This window comes from Sitophilus oryzae, unplaced genomic scaffold (genome assembly GCF_002938485.1).
Source record: "Sitophilus oryzae breed Bouriz unplaced genomic scaffold, Soryzae_2.0 scaffold_935_pilon_pilon, whole genome shotgun sequence".
NCBI lineage: Eukaryota > Metazoa > Arthropoda > Insecta > Coleoptera > Curculionidae > Sitophilus > Sitophilus oryzae.
In genome coordinates, this window is record NW_022147567.1 from 410,778 (window position 1) to 429,161 (window position 18,384).

At 35.3% G+C, this 18,384-nt stretch overlaps 1 protein-coding gene across 2 annotated transcripts in view; it reads left to right on the plus strand.

Moving 5' to 3' along the window:
- The window catches only part of LOC115890855 (zinc finger homeobox protein 4), a 228,676-nt gene that overhangs the window by 133,659 nt on the left and 76,633 nt on the right, over nucleotides 1–18,384 (plus strand). For both annotated transcript variants that reach the window (XM_030911208.1, XM_030911206.1), the window contains exon 2: nucleotides 3,467–5,777. In XM_030911208.1, coding sequence (XP_030767068.1) covers nucleotides 3,500–5,777 — 2,278 coding nt within the window. In that variant the 5' untranslated portion in view covers nucleotides 3,467–3,499. The remainder of the gene's footprint in view (nucleotides 1–3,466; nucleotides 5,778–18,384) is intronic.

An 18,384-nucleotide genomic window follows, 5' to 3' on the forward strand; every position in this document is an offset into this window, starting at 1 on the left:
CTCAAGCATCTGTAGAGGTTAGTATAATGTATGGCTATCGATTCTTTGATTTTAATAAATACAACATAAGTGAAAATTAAAAACAAACTAAAAATAATCATATAGATACAGAAAGTATAAAGCTTTTTGGTTTTACCTCATTAAGTAATTGTTGTCAGGTAGTAATTTTTAGACTAATTTGACTTCATATATCATTTTTGTCAACGGTTTATAATAGAAGTATTTGCTAAAGAAACCAAAGTGTTCTTGAATGGTTGTATTTAGGTCTTTTAAATAGTTTTTTTCTTTGTTTTTTATGTTTTTGTGCTTCTGGTAGGAGATATACTTCAGAGAAACGGTTAAGCATTTTTTTATCGGCTAGGCAAAATTGTTTTACTACTAAAAAACCACTGAAAAATTGGTTTCTGTTTGATCAACGTAGTTGCGTTCTTAAAAATTTTTTTTATTTTTTATATTAGTACCGAAAAATACAGAATTCTTTTCAAGAAATGAACCCGCCATAAAGGTATATTAGCTATTGTTAACAAATTAATTTTCGCATTTGCGACTGTTTAAAAATTGATATTTCGTTACATCAGAACTACCTACCACCCAGAAGCGCCGCCGCTGTCAAGCAAAGGCGCTGAACATAGGGCTTCGTGCGAGCGAATGAAAAGAACGTGGAAAATTATAAAAGAGCGACTTAGCCTAAAGGCTCATAAGCAACCAAAAGATTAAATATAACGATAGTGATTAAACTGGGACCTTTTATTCTGCACTTCGTCGCGATCGGGCATCGCCTCGGGTGTGGACATGGGCCGCAATTGCATCGGCACGCAACGGCCCGTAACATTTGCTCGCCCGATAGCTAAGGCCCCCTTCACACTGTGCAAGTACTTGAAGCCGGTTAAGTACGTGCAAAAGCTTAATAGTTAATCCTTATTGAAGTTCCATTACTTTCTGGGCTGTTGGAAATTATCATGGGAATTCAAGTTATTTTTAAAAATTATCTACCTACAGTACTTTTATTTTAACTGTGAACATACAGTTTATATTTATGTGCTAGTGCTATTCTGTTTTGTTCACTCTATGGAGGTTAGAGCTAAGGAAAATTTATCTTTGTGTAATTGAAAAGTGGTCATCAAAGAGGGAACACTTACGAGTCTATTACGCTGTACTTTCGGGTCGCTCTCAGGGGTCGGGTACAGCGGGTGTGTGGCCGAAGGAAATATATATTACTTATATTTCAGAAATCTGCCTAAGGTTTAGCCTGATCCTGTCGTATTAAGCCACACCCAAAACTCCAAACACACATGCTTTGATTAAGGCTTGATTAAGGTTTGCAGAGCTTCAGCATTTGCCATAAAATAGCGAGCAATTTGTTACAAAACCATATAAATTATATATCACTGTAATCACAAAACTTCAATCTATTTCCGTATTGTGACGGAATTTTAAATTATATCTTTATTTTGGAGAAAATTTAGTCCAAACATAAGGAATACTTTGCTGTTGTTTGACCATCAAAATCTTTAAAATAAAGACGTTGTCTCAAAATGTGCTACAATACGGATATAGTATAATCCTTTATCTTTAATTTCTTTCTTCATTTGTGTAAAAATGCCTAGCCAGTTTTACATAAAACGTTAAAGCCGAACGCTTATTTTGCTACTTTTTCGGACTAGTGAAATATACTCTTAATAAGTAATCTTCTCATAATGAGTTACTTTTCATCATCTGTCATTTTTATTTAGTGAAAAAAAATTAATAGATTCTCTGGAATAATTCAACAAACTAAAAAACGTCAAAGTGCATCTTTTCTCAATATTTTTTTATTCATCTCAATGGCTTTTTTGTTGGAGATATTCGTTTTAGAAGGAGACCCTATATATACAACAATTCTAGCATTAAAAACATGCATTTTCTTTTGGTCTTAATCAAGACAAAACCATGAAATAGAGTGTTGACAGTTTCTTGACAGTTCCTCTAGCAGAGATGGTTTTAAGGTTCCAGAAGTAGTATCAGCGATTGATATTTCTAAATATTTACAATCTATTGTAAAGCAACGTTTTTTTTTACAAAAATACAGTCCTACATTTTCAGTTGTTTGCAATATATTTATATCAAACACATCAATTTATTCACACCCGAGTTTATAGATTTTAGAATTACAAATGTAATCGTATAGATAAAAACATATTGCAATCCAAGCCATCAAGTACAATCTCTAAACGATCTATATATGTCAATAAACTAAACGTAAAATTCACCATCATTTTATTTATTACTAATCCAATAAAAGTGTCTATTTATTCATTCCGACATTATAAATATTGGCTAGGCTATGTTAATATCTATAAATAATTCATTTTGGAAAAAGAAAATTAGACGCGAAATGAATTACAACTTGACAGTGATGCACCGACCGGTGTGAACAGGCTCTTAGTTGCAATTCAATCATGCATTCTTGGGCGAGATGCAGCACCGGACGATATTAAAGCCAAGTGCTGGATAACTCTGACCGCTCTAAATATGGACTAAATACCGAGATTGTTTCAGCCAAGTAATTATACTTGTATGAATATTAATATCTACTATATCTATGGTATATATACAGGTATTTTGTTATTTCGTGACACGTTAATATTAGAATAAAGTTCAATTAATTTATGTATATTATGCTTTTACCTCATTCATATCAAAAAAATACACTTCAATTTAAAAATGCCGTCAAATTTATTTTTAATATTTTTCAAGCCTTGGTTGGCTTGAAGTTCTTTTTTGTTATTCTTTTTCTTTCTTGAGCACAATGACTATGCGTCTTTGAAACATCAGTCAAGTTATAGTAATTGCAATCTATCTTTTAAAAAATTAATCTAAATTCAGAGACACAACATGGATGTTCTGCTCCAGTGGTTATTTTTTGATATTTAAACTTAGACGTATTTAGCATTACATTTATTAGACATAACAATATTGTATTGTCATTTTGTTCTACAGGGTGCTTTTTAAATAAATGGAAATATTTTTAGAGGTAGTATATTCATTAGCGTAACTAGCAATTCATCCATGGGAACCTAGGGCTTTTGTTTTTTAACAAAATGAAGAATAATAATTAAAAAAACACATTTTTGAATAAAACGTTTACATGAATTTCTCTATCAATAAATTCCATAGACTTGGTTATCAAACCGTGTTCCCGTAGATTACTTAAATACCTACAAATTTTCTAAGAAAATAAAAATGAACACATTTTTTGAACACAACAAGATAATATTAAATAAACAAAACTAGAAAACGTCATTCTTACTACGTTACAAGCAAAAAAAATTAATACGTAGCCAAGAGTCATAGACCGTGTAATAGATTTATAAACTGTGTAATATTTTATAATATATTTCTTATTTCGCCTTTAAATAAATAGTTAAATATGCCCAAAAAAATTGTGAATGGGATATATTTGTTTACATCTATTTTTTTGTTTCAGGGCGTCCCACTGTCTGCCATGTGATGCCCCGCAATGCCCACGTTGTCCGCGGCTCCTGAGCCGACGACGCGGCCCGCTGCCGCCATGAGCCCCGAGCAAGAGGCCTCCCCGCCCCCGGCAGCTCCGGGGGCGTCACCACCGCCGCCGCCCACGCGTCTGCCGTCCCCCACGGAGTCCACGTCGGACGTGGAGCAGTTCGCTGGCAAGATTGTCTACAACCCCGACGGCTCGGCCTACATCATCGAGGACTCGGAGAGCGACTGCGAGGCCCAAGCCCCCGCCGCCCCCGAGAACGGGCCGCCCCTGCAGGCCGTCTACGTGTCGCGGATGCTACGGCAACCCACCCGACCATCCGAACTGCCCGCCGTGCACAGCTACCGCGTCGTGGCTCTGAGGGACGCTAGACCGCCGCGACCCGCGTCCTTGCCCATCAAGCCCATCCTCATGTGTTTCGTGTGCCGGTTGTCGTTCGGGTTCGCGAGGTCCTTCGCCAGCCATGCCAGTGCTGAACACGGAGTCGCGTTGCAGGACGCCGAGCGAGAGGTACTGGCGCAGGACTGCGGAGCGATCCTGCAGTGCGTGGGAGCCGAAAAGAGGCCAGTAGTTTCCTTGTTAGAGCCTCTCGGAGGTCATATGACGCCCGAACCTCAATCCATGCAACAACAGACCACCGTACCTGGCAGAGACGGACACCCTTCGTCGCAGCCTCAACAAGCCCAAGGCCAAGTTCCTGGAAAGTCGCCTAGTCCGCCTTTTGCCTCGCCTCCAGCCTTTATGACTGGTACGACTATTGGGGTGTGTCCTGAACACCTTCAGGGCAGACCTTCTGGCGTGGAGTGTGCCCGATGTGAGATGATACTCGCATCAGGTCGGTTGGGCCCGGCAGGCCTTGCCAACGTTCACAGTCGTAATTCCTGTAAGACGCTCAAATGTCCTAAGTGCAATTGGCACTACAAATACCAAGAGACGTTAGAAATCCATATGAAAGAGAAACATCCTGAAGCGGAGACGAGCTGCATCTACTGCATCGCCCAGCAACCTCATCCACGATTGGCGCGAGGCGAAACCTACACGTGCGGCTACAAACCTTACCGATGCGAGGTATGCAATTATTCAACGACTACGAAGGGCAACCTCAGTATACACATGCAATCTGACAAGCATTTGAACAACATGCAAGAGCTCCAAAACGGCGGAGGACCAAACGGCGAGACGCGTCAAGCATCGCCTAAAGCGCCAATGCATCATTCGCCGGTCAGCGCAGGCCATAAACCCAAACCTAGCTTCCGATGCGACGTGTGTAACTACGAGACGAACGTCGCGCGCAATCTACGCATTCACATGACTTCGGAAAAGCACACGCACAACATGTTGGTGCTACAGCAGAACGTCAAGCACATGCAAACTCTGAGCGCGTTGCATCACCAGCAACAACACCCGCCGCAGCACGTCGAGAGTTTGTACGGTATGTACCCGAGCCTCGGTGAGAAACCAGAAGCGGCCTTGGCCGATATGGCGTACAATCAGGCGCTGCTCATTCAGATGATGACGGGCGGGCAGTTACCTGGACACGCGGGACCCGCTGACCTGGCGGCTCATGCGGATTTAGGACTGAACCCTGAAACGATGGAACCTCCACCTGAACCCGCCGATCCTGATCCGGAGAGAATCTACCAGTGTTGCGTGTGCAACGTGTTCCAAACGGATTCGTTGGAAGAGTTGGGACGACATCTGGCACTGGACAGAACGAGACTGAGAGAGCAGGAGATTCTGGCCGTGGTGGCCGGTCACTATATCTGCAAGTTGTGCACTTACAAAACGAACCTCAAAGCCAATTTCCAGCTCCACTGCAAGACTGATAAGCATTTACAACGGCTGCAACACGTCAACCATGTGAAAGAGGGCGGGCCTCGAAACGAGTGGAAGTTGAAGTACGCTTCTGCGCCTGGTGGTGTTCAAATCCGGTGTAACGCGTGTGACTATTATACCAATTCCGCGCATAAGTTGCAATTGCACGCGGCCGCGGGCAGGCACGACGCGGGGGTGGCTCTGTTGAAGCATCTCCACGAGAGGTGTTCGTGTCTCCAACCTAACCAACCTCGAGTGTTCCACTGTTCGCTTTGCGGGTTCTCCGCAACCAACCGACTGCCGTTACTACAACACGTCAAATCGCTGAAACATCTTCACATGGAGCAGCTCCATCAGCTCCAAAGGAGGGCCGAGGGCAAGGAAACGTCTCCGGAGATCGGGGAGGTGTTCCACGTGGTACCCGGACCAGTAGACCAAAGCCAACAACAAATTCACACACCCGGTAGGTGTTTATTTTATTTAATATACTATGTTTCTAAATACAATGTAAAACAATTTAGGAATTCCCAAAAAACTCTTTGACAAACAATGGAGAATTAAAAAAAAATACAGCTTTGAGAAAAATATCAATTAATTGTTTTAACCTTTCTCGAAAATAACTTAATCAAACGAGATAGGTTAATATACGATATTAAGTTCGTAATCGTTAACCACAATGTTTAAAAATGATAGGATTATGATTATAGGTATTGAAATTAATATTATTTATTTTTATATACACACAATATTACGGATGTACATACATTTTGATATAAGTTATTATTTCGAAAAAATGGCAAAAATAACCGGAAGTATTTTATGATAGCGTCTTCTTCACTTCTTAACTAATCCCACCAAAATAGGCTAAATTACTTGATATAGGTATACGAGGTGACTGAAAACTATATATACTTTTTTTATGGAGAAATTATGACATTATGGTATTATGGTTAAAATGGCAATTTTATGGAATATTTTGTGATCAAAATACACAATATACAGTATTTTATTTAAAAAAAATACAGCTTTGTCTATAAATATGTTTCACTTACCCTGTATATTCATTAAAAGCTTAGAATAAAAAAATTAAATATAAAACATGATGTGGAGGATTTCTTTTCATGTTTACCTGTAAATACAGCAATAAAAAATAAATGTGTGAATGTATAATGTATACAGGGTGGGTCTTAAATAAGTGCAAATATTTTTAGGGGTAGTATATTTCGACCCCAGAGAAACACGATTATGAGGTTTTTTTCGCGAAATATGTTTTTGAAAATTTGGATTTTTTTTAGGTTTTAGTTAAAAAACATAATTTCTTGATAATATGGCAACGCAGGTACCTAGTAAATTAAATTTACAAGTAAGAAATCCCAGAAAAGATTCAGTGGTTCTCAAAATGTAAGCAAAATATCATTTTTTTGGAAAATTTTCAAAGTAGAATAAGTCGGTTGTTTTGGACTTATTTGAAAATCACTGTCACTGGAAATGTGTGTACACTCTGTATATTTAGAAATAAATATAATAATAAATAATAATAATAATAAATCGTCTTTATTGTACTAAAAAAAAGATAGTGACACTGAGCGAAGTTTAGCTAATAGCTATTCTACCACCTAACCCAAAAATATGTTTTATAAAAAACAATATTTATAAACAATTTTTAAAGAAAATATTAATTTTTATGAGGTAAAAAAATTAAAAAAATATGGAGGCAGTTTAATAAATTTTATTATTTAATTACTTTTTGTTTTCTTTCTAAAGTGTTTTAATGTAAAAAAAATAAAAATATCTACTTTAAATCCTTCCATTTATAACAAAGTTAACTTGCCAAACTATTAACTTTAAATCAACAATAATTTTTAATCTCAGTTCCACAGGCAACGCCAGTCTCTAATTGATTGGCCGTTTTTTTGGTACCCTAAAAATAATAAGGCGGAGTCCAAATAACTAGCAAAAAAACACTTTATCAGCACTGTTTCTTTAAATTTGCTTGAAAATTTCATTAGTCGGATCTGTCGACCGTGGTGTAGTGTCTCCTTGTGTGTGTTCTCCCTATATAGTGGTACTTAAGGTATGATACAGATACATTTCATTAAGAGTCCACTTCACTACTCCGAAATAGGTAGCAAAATAAGCGTTCGGCATTTAACGTTTTATGTAGAACTGGCCTAGGTATTTTTACACAAATAAAGAAGGAAATTAAAGATAAAGGATTATACTATATATTCATATTGTAGCACATTTTTAGACAACTTCTTTATTTTTAAGATTTTGATGGTTAATCATTAACAAAGTATTCCTTATGTTTGGACTCAATTTTCTCGAAAATAAAGACATAATTTAAAATTCCGTTAGAATACAGAAATAGATTGAAGTTTTGTGATTAGAGTGATATATATTTTATATGGTTTTGTAACAAATTGCTCGCTATTTTATGGCAAATGCTAAAGCTCTGCAAACCTTAATCAAGCCTTAATCAAAGCACATGTGTTTGGAATTTTGGATGTGACTTAACACGACAGGATCGGGCTAAGCCTTGGGGCAGATTTCTGAAATATAATCTATATAAATTTCCATCGGCCACACACCCGGTTTACCCGACCCCTGAGAGCGACCCGAAAGTACAGCGTAATAGACGTTTTTCGAAGTGAATTTGCCATTTTTTTTTTCGTATTTTGATCGATTTGTGTACGTCTATAAACCATACCAAATAAGGAAAAGCAATAATTCAAGCTGTTAACGAATTCCTAGACTGTCATTAAACGTTTTAACCGGAGCGATGCTGGTTAAATAAATACTCGAACAGTTAAAAGTAGGCTGCCGGTGGTGTAATTAATAAATGCCTTAAATATGTGCATAATATTTAATATGTCGTTAGTTCTAAATGGCGAAAATAACAGGCCGTTTAATGATTATTTAACTGCATTTGAATAAATGCCGGTAATAGTGGTATTTTTGTTTGCATCTTTTACTCTATTAGTTGAACGGTTTTGTTCTCTCAATTAAACAACTGTTATGTTTGTTACACGATTATTGTGTAACCGGACTGTTGTTCAGAATCTAAGTTCTACGATAATTGTATATATTTTCTAATGTCTAATTAACGATTGATAAAAAGTATTGGTCTAAAAAGGAAATAAAACAAGATTTAATCATTATTAAATTTGTTATTAAAAGATGGAATAGATTATTTGCGTTTTTATTTATTCATTTAGATATACAGGGTGGCGCCTCTCATACGCCGCGGCTCCAAGGAGAACGATAGTTTGTATTAAAATGAAATTTTGTGAGCGTATGTAAGTTAATTCAGAGCACTTTTTTAAAATATAGAGAGTGCTATAGGGTGTCCCCCAAAAAAGTTACATATCAAAGTTGTGTTTTTTGTAATGGAACACCCTATATATTAATTGATTTTAGGATTTTGGGAGAAAAATAAAGGTGAGTTTTATAAGGAAGTATATGACTAAAATGTAGTTTTTGACATATTTAACATTTTCTGGAAATAAAGAACAATTTTTAAATTACAATAAAAGTTACCGAAATTCGTATAAATGTATATCCTAAAATGCTTAGTTTCGGAGATACAGGATGTAGAAGTTTCATTTTTATTTCGATTTTTTCCAAACAATTTATGAAGTAACGTCAATAATTGGATACAAATTGGTGTCTAGGAGTTTTTTGACATGAGAAATTTGATTTTGATGTCAATATCACTCTTACTTGTAAAGGGCGCCACCTACATACTTTTTAACTGGTTTGAAGAGTAATGACTTTTCGTCCGTACCTGTATAAGACTACTGAGTAAAAAAATATACATTTACGGCGTTTTTTACATAAAAAAAGGTCTCTTGGTAAAAATCGCTACGAGTAATGATCCTCGAGATATTTGGAATCAAAATTATCAATACCTGTCATCATTGACATAAATTAAATATGTTGACTAAATAGTTATTAGATTGAAATCATAAATTTGAAACTTTTTGTGCCAAAAGTTCAACAAAAAATGTTTAATCAACATTTTTTCGCAGAAAAAATTATGATTAATTTAAAAAAATAAAAATGTATTATTTCAATCAAATAACAAATAACCATACTCAAAGTGTGCTTATTTTTGGTCAATAATGACATGTATTGACTATTTCCATTTTAAATATCTTGAGAGCGGTTGTTCGTAGCAATTTTTACCAAGAGGCATTTGTTACGTAGAAAGTCATCGAAATGTATATTTTTTGTGTCAGTAGTTTTATACAGGTACGGACGTTAAGTTATTACCCTTCAAAACAGTTAAAACACGTGTAGGTGGCGCCCTCTACAAATAGGAGTAATTTTGACATCAAAATCAAATTTCTCGTGTCACAAAACCCCAGGCACCAATTTTCATCCAAATATTGACGTTACTTCAGAAATTATTTGGAAAAAATCGAAATAAAAATGAAACTTTGACACCCTGTATCTCCGAAACTAAGCATTTTAGGACATACATTTATACGACCTTTTTTTACTTATTTTTATCGGCAGAATATGCTGCCGAAGTTTCCGGAATACAATTCGGACTACTCTGTATATTTATTTCCTCCTATACAAAAACGTTTATTAATACCAGGTATATTATATATAGTAATAATATTTAAAAGCACAAACATTTTTTTCTGAAATTTTATTGAAATATTTTTGTAAATTAACTCATTTTCGATCATTTTATACAAAGAACAATAATGATGATCGACAGGAATATTAAACAAAAACGAAATGTAAATATTGGATTTATTTAAATTAATATTAGTAGAATTTGGCAAACACATTATTTTTTAAGACTTCATACTAAGCAAATAAGAAGGTATGTACTAAAATCATTAAAAACTATTTAACTTTTTATAAATGGATGTTGTCAATTATACCTAGCTGAATACGAAAAAAAATGATATTGCTTTTATTATTAATTCTTAATTTTTTTAACAACTATATACATATTTGCGTTTTTATAAATAATAAGGAATTTATTTTTATAAACTAGTGTTTTTTAATTAGTATAATGTTCTTAATTCTTAAATGTCCTTGTTTGGGTTAAAATATAAAACTTTTATATCGTTTAAACAAATAATTATTACATATACCGGGTACGTCTCAAAAGTGGCTCACCCCTATAACTTTTTTATTTTTTCAGATAAAAAAACGAGATTTGGTATGTTAGTATATGACATAAATTGGGATTGATTGGCGTATTCAATTGTTTTTGGTCACTTCCTGTTTCACCGGAAATGACTACTACTTTTGATTTTTAAATGGCACCCCCGGTATATTTTTACTTTATTCGATAAAAAATGATATTCTGAATAGAATGACGTATCATATGTCAACTTTTGACATTCTTGCTTAATAAAAAGTCGAATTTTCAATTTCAATTTAGAGTGCGATGGCTATGTTAGAATTTAGAATTAGAATAAGTGGGAGGGGGGTTAATCTCTGCGACCTTAGAGATCTATTGTGTTTTAGAATTTAGAATGAGTGGGAGGGTTAATCACTGCGACCTTACAGATCCATTGTGTCCCACTGCTTGAGTCATAACTCATCATACAGTCGTTTTATAGAGGTAGTTCTCCATCTCTCAATATCAGTCGTACCAAAATTCGCTAGGCACGAATAGTTGTCGTCTCCGGCGCACTCAGTGATGAAGGGGTGTACTGGTGTTTCCCATCTTCCCCCACAGAATCTGCATTCGCCGTTTCTTCTTAGTTTCAATCTACCGAGGTGTTCATTGAGGAGACAGTGTCCTCTTAAAACCCCCGTGACAATCCGAAGATTGTTCCTACTTAAACCCAGGAAGATCTGTGATTTTTCTTGATCATAAGCCCTCAGAAACTTCTTCGAGTGTCTTAGACCGTTGCAAGATTTCCATTTCAGGTTGCGGATTGAATCTTCCAAGTTCTTGAGTTCCGCCTTGAGTTGAGATCTATTGTGTCCCCCTTTCTTGAGTTATAACTCATCATACAGTCCCAGGACTTCCTACGGAGGCCCGTGTCCCTCACAGTCGAGGAGCTACGACCCAGGCCGGGTAGACGAAACGGTAGCTTGTGTCGCCTGTTGGGTTTAGAGGTAGGAGGTAGGCTCCGTGTCGCCTGTTGGGTTTAGAGGTAGGAGGTAGGCTCCCGACCCTTGAAGGAGGTGGTAGCTTGTATGCCACTTGCGGAGGATGGTCTCACGCAAGTGTCAGCCACCTCTCCTGTAGTTCTCTTTGGGTTTGGCCCCTTGGAACTTTCATTGTTACTGTTCCCAGTGTTGCTAGGGGTTTCCCACAGCTTCACCGGTGTTGTTTTTATTACTATTATTACCAGATCTCATAGTGTTCCTATGAGTCGCTAGGGACAATCGGTCCACTTCTACAGAGCCCCGCATGTAGAAGTAAGGGTAAATACAATGGGGTGCCCCCCGGTGCCCCAAGGTTGAGGCTGTCCGTAGCCCCGCCCGGTATCGTTATATGTCTTGGTGCAATTACCTGGCCACGACACTACAGTCAGGGACAAGACGATGAGTGAGATGCTTCTTAGACCAAGCCAAGAGCTAGGGGGGATTCCCCCCAGCACCTGATCAAGAGCTTCCCGAATAAAGATAAGGTCTTGCATCTCCTAGGGGAAGAATGTACATGTACTGATTTCTTTCGAAAATCCACAACTATGTAACTATGATCCCTTCCCCGACACAAACGGTACATTGTGAAACAGGAAATTGTAGAGAGAAACAAGCCCTATAATATAGGATACAACATTTTAATGAACAGTTCTTTTCATAAAATCAATAAAATGAAAAATATACGAAATAATATACATGTACTGATTTCTTTCGAAAATCGACATCTATGAAACTATGAACCCTTCCCGGACACAAACGGTACATTGTAAAACAGGAAATTGTAGAGAGAAACAAGCCCTATAATATAGGATACATTTTAATGAACAGTTCTTTTCATAAAATAAAGAAAATAAAAAATATACGAAATAATATACATGTACTGATTTCTTTCGAAAATCGACAACTATGAAACTATGATCCCTTCCCCGACACAAACGGTACATTGTGAAACAGGAAACTGTAGAGAGAAACAAGCCATGTAACATAGGATACAACATTTTAATGAACAGTGCTTTCCATAAAATCAAAAAATGGAAAATATACGAAATAATATACATGTACTGATTTCTTTCGAAAATCGACAACTATGAAACTATGATCCCTTCCCCGACACAAACGGTACATTGTGAAACAGGAAATTGTAGAGAGAAACAAGCCCTGGCTATGTTAAAAACACTAATTCTTAATCAAGGAGCCTTGGCAAAATAGATTTGATCGTCTAATGTTTTTAGTGTCTTGTCCTGGCCAATTAGAAAATGCTCAAATCGTATTTTTAATAATATCTCAATTTTTTCAAATGGAACGAGGGTGGCTCATTAGCATATTTGAAAAAAGCATTTTTTTACGAATAATTTGATACCACACACTTGATATTTTGAGTCAAATTTTCGTTACAAACCACAAGGTATAATTTCAAATAAACAATACGCAAAAATGTCAAAATTGACATATGATAAGTCATTCTATTCAGAATCTCATTTCCTAACGAATAAAGTAAAACAATATCGAGTATGCCATTTAAAAATCAAAAGTTGTAGTCATTTCCGGTGAAACGCTCAATTCTAACTTATGTCATATACTTGTATGTTAGTATTAGTGGTATTATTATCTCGTTTTTTTAACTGAAAAAATAAAAAAGTTATTGGGGTGAGCCACTTTTGAGACGCACCCGGTATAGGGTTGTCCAACTAAATATGCATGCATATTATATTTCATTTTTCAATATGTAAAGTATATGAAGGTTGGTATCAAGGTACCAAAATTATTTTACATTTTATCTGGCTTTTTATTGACTAAAATACATGACGTTTGCTTTTTGAATTGAATAACAATAAAATTCGGGTTAATATTTCTATTCCTTCTTTCCAAATTAGTGAAAACTATTTAAGTTTTGAAAGTATGTACTTTTTTAGTAAAATAATATTTACTAACAAAGAGGCAATGCAATAGAAAATTATTTGACAAATAAAGTCACCTATTATACAGGGTGTGAATGAATAAATGCGAAAAAATTAACTTGGTATCTGTTCTTGGTATCTGATAATTTTAATAATATGCTGACGGATGTTAACATGGTTAATGATTAGGGAAATGCACGTCCAGTGAATGTAGTGTTTTATTTTACTAAAGAAGGCTTTTCATTTTTTTTTAATTTGACGATTCCTTTAAAAAATATTTGCTTGTACAAGGTGAACTCTATAATAAGTCATATCACATTACTAAGTCAATAATTATTATAGTCGAAAATGTTTACAGACATTTATATGGTATTTCTAACTGTAGTATAATAAGTTATATGAAATTTTACGTTTTTCCTCAAAAACCGCAAGGAATAAACAAAATAGTTTCTGAATTGAATGTTATATACTAGAATATTTGTTTATTATTTCAAAACTAGACGGCAGATTAAAAAAATATAGTAAAATATTGCTAAGTTAATATCGTAGATAGTGTAAACATCCTAAATTATTTGGCACTTAGACCTTTAGACCCTGTCTAGGCAACCAACAATACGCTTAAATAGCATTGCGTTATAAACATTTATGCTGCAATTATTAAAGTGTAAGCATTTCAAACAGCAGCCAGCACTGTATAGGTATAGTCTATCCAGGCGAAATAATAATCACAAGACAAGATATTATCTGTCATTTTTAATTCAAAACTAAACATTGTTTCTTCTGCCAGTTTTTAAATGTCGTCTATTCATACAGGGTATTCGAAAAATGTATGGCCAAATTTTAGGGTGTCATTCTTCATCAAGAAAATATGTAAAAAAGATTCTACAAAAAAAGTGTTTGTAGAATCTGTGGACGATTTTCTTGGAATTTGTCACTGTTGTTTCTAGTAGTAGTTAAGGGCCTAATTTAGATCTAATTAAAATTATTAAATCCAGTGGTATCCCAGGGGAATACCATATCGAAAATAATTGCGAAAAAAATACATACCACTGACTTTTTTGCAATTTTTGTATATTTTTTAGAATAATTAAGTCACTACATGAATAGAACTTTTTTCTTCTCGTATCATGGTCTTATCAAAACCACTGAAAAAAATAATTTGTTGCCCACTGGACTCCGTTGAAAAAAAAAATATAAAAATTATTTTTTTTGTTACATTTTTTTAAATTTATCTAACATCCTAAATCTGTAAAACTATGCATTTTCTGACCTAAGTTTATAGAATTATTGAACTTTTTTTTCATATTATTTGATGAGATGATTTTTCGGACACTCTGTATATACCTAATTTTTCGCCGGACAGAGTATACAGAACTATGTTTTCTGGAATTTTACCAATACATATTTAAAATCTCTCATTTAGGTGTCGTAAGCTTTATTTGTATTAAAAAAATAATATTGATACAACTTACAATATTATAAGTTTATTAATAGATTAACATCAATATAATACCAATATAGCGGAATTGTCATAAAAATTGAATGTAAATATTTTTATCTTTCTCTTTCACGTGAGAATCGATGAACTTTCTAGAATGTATATAGATTTAAAACAGTAATTTATTTCATCATGAATCCTATTTTTAATTATGTTACACTTGGTTGGTCAATTGCTTGATCTTCAGTCATTTAATGTCAAATATTTAAATTACAAGATAAATTTAATATTTTCAATTTTAATATTTATTTATAAGTTGTTTACTTTGAAAATATTATAGTATATATTTATTTGATTGCATAGTTTAAGAAATATATAAATTGGAACTGTAAAAAAGTCAGTCTTGAGACAGATTACAGGTGAGGGTTGGAACCTTTGGTGTTATACAGCAAAATAAAACACTAAATCACCACAATACACCAAAATACTTTTATTTTTGCACTGGACGCGCGTTTCGCTAACCATGTTAGCATCATCTGTTGATGGATTATAATCTCCTTGAGTTTATAATCATCTGCTGATCACCACAATACACCAAAACACTTTTACTTTTACACTGGACGCGCGTTTCGCTAACCATAGTGTAAAAGTAAAAGTGTTTTGGTGTATTGTGATGATTTAGTGTTTTATCTTGAGACAGAGTTTATGTCTAGACTAAATAGACATGTGTTAGGGAATAGATACTTAATACGTCTGTCTGTCTGTCTGTCTGTCTGTCTGTCTGTCTGTCTGTCTGTCTGTCTGTCTGTCTGTCTGTCTGTCTGTCTGTCTGTCTGTCTGTCTGTCTGTCTGTCTGTCTGTCTGTCTGTCTGTCTGTCTGTCTGTCTGTCTGTCTGTCTGTCTGTCTGTCTGTCTGTCTGTCTGTCTGTCTGTCTGTCTGTCTGTCTGTCTGTCTGTCTGCCTGCCTGCCTGCCTGCCTGCCTGCCTGCCTGCCTGCCTGCCTGCCTGCCTGCCTGTCTGTCTGCCTGCCTGCCTGCCTGCCTGCCTGCCTGCCTGCCTGCCTGCCTGCCTGCCTGCCTGCCTGCCTGCCTGCCTGCCTGCCTGCCTGCCTGCCTGCCTGCCTGCCTGCCTGCTGTCTGCCTGCCTGCCTGCCTGTCTGCCTGCCTGCCTGCCTGCCTGCCTGCCTGCCTGCCTGTCTGCCTGTCTGCCTGTCTGCCTGTCTGCCTGTCTGCCTGTCTGTCTGTCTGCCTGTCTGCCTGTCTGCCTGTCTGCCTGTCTGCCTGTCTGTCTGTCTGTCTGTCTGTCTGTCTGCCTGTCTGCCTGGCTGCCTGTCTACCCCTAAAAATATTTGCACTTATTTAAGACTCATCCTGTAGTTATATTTACCTAGAGCACCTAGATATTCCAGGCAAATTTACTGGGTAGTTGAGTTAGCCTTTTTTAAATCACTCAGAAGAAAATGTGGATAATAAAATAAAAAAAAAATTGTAACGGGGAAAGTATTTTGATACCCACTATCAAAATTTACTATACAGGGTGGTCCGAATTGTATTCGGGAAGTTTTCGGCAGCATATTCTGCAGACAAACATAAGTAACAAGGTTCTTATAAATTTTAGGTCCTAAAATGCTTCGTTTCGGAGATATAGAGTGTAGAATTTTCAATTCTATTTCAATTTTTTCCTAATAATTTCTAAGCTAATGCAGGTATTTGGATGAAAATTGATTCTGGGTTTTTTTGACATGAGTTCATTTTTTTGTTCTACATTTTCTAATATTAAAGAAAATATCATGTTAATATAAAAATAATTATTCTACTGTCTACTGTACACGCAGATATGCGAGAGGTCCTGTCGGTCTTAATCGGAACTAGAATGTTTTTATTTTCAATTTCATAAAATTATTCCAGAAAAAAATTGACAAATATTATTACGTTTTCAGTCATATCGCATATCCTGTGTTGTGGCGATACGGCCATATCAATTTCAAAGCTCAACTGTTTTTTTTCGCGATTAAAAACTGTTTAAATTCTCGAGCATTTAATTAGTGGAAGAATGATCGCCGGATAATGTGTAATTATTCAAATCAGCAGTAACAACGGTGTAATGATTGTTTATGAGCACTGGCGCAGCAGGATACTGGTTTAATTGCGGCATTTGATGTGACAATCGACGTCAGCGTCGGGCGACAAGTAAATTTCACTTATTACTCGTTTTGTGTTTAATCTTTTTTATTAATAATGGTTTCTAATTGGGTGGTACACATCTCTCTGATGATTATAACCTGTCCAATGACAGCAATCAAAGTTTTGTTTGAACCTGTAAGAAATGCTTAACGATTTAGTGATGTCTTTGGCGAAAGAAAAATATAATTAACATCCCAAATTTAAAAATAACCTAATTTTGAAATATTGGAACAATATTATACATGGTGGTCCGAATATAAGTTTCATTTTTATTTGGATTTTTTCCAAATAATTTCTGAAGTAACGTCAATAATAGGATGAAAATTGGTGTGTGGGAGTTTTTTGACATGAGAAATTTGATTTTGACTTTGAATAAGAAGACTAAGGAAGGAGCGTATCAAAAATCTTAGGTACACCGCGATGGACCTCAAATATGGCCGACTTAAATTCCGGTTTATCAGTGCCGTTCTAATTTTATTTAAAAAATGTAAAACTATGATGTAGGGTAGACGTGGGGTAGACTCAATAATTTGTTATTTTATTTTACGTTGTGAATAAACGTTGGATAGTTATTAAAATTGTTATAAAAATATATAATTCTAATAAAAATAGATAAGTTATAATAAGTATTTATTAACACAAACATCCGATACGCTACTGAAGCAGGTAAGTCAAATTAACGTATCAAAATTCTTTGACATCTGATCTTTGACAAGTAGAAAATAAAAGCTAAAATGCAAGAAAATATATAATTTAGTTAATTTAAGTGAATTTCATAAATGATCGGTTTACTACACGTATGTATATTATATAGTCGCTTATTAGCGAAAAGTTGTTCCATTATTTCACTCAATTTTTGCCGAGATCTACCGCACGCTACACAACCAACTATTTTAGAGTCTTTTTCGATAAATCGCGATGTCACTGTTAATTTAAGTTCTGCCACAATTTCCATCTACTTTTACTACCTTTATACAACTATCAGTAGTAGAATAAATAATAAATAACATAAAATAAGCTCCGTAAAGACTGACAAATCCACAAAATTTCAAATCAAATTCAAATGTGTCAAATGAATCGTCAAACAGGACTGTCAAGGATCCCCACCCTAGAGAGCTTTTTCCGCCCACCATGCATGAATACATGGATAGCATTATGCTCCATTATTCTTTAGTCTTCTTATTCAAAGGATTTTGATGTCAATATGACTCCTATTTGTAGGGGGCGCCACCTACATGTATTTTAACTTTTTTGAAGAGTAATAACTTTTCGTCCGTACCTGTATAAAGCTACTGAATGAGAAAATATACATTTCCATGATTTTTTACGTAAAAGATGTCTCTTGGTAAAATCGCTACGAACCTTTCTCAAGATATTTAAAATGAAAAGAGGCGATACATGTCATTATTAACAAAAAATAAA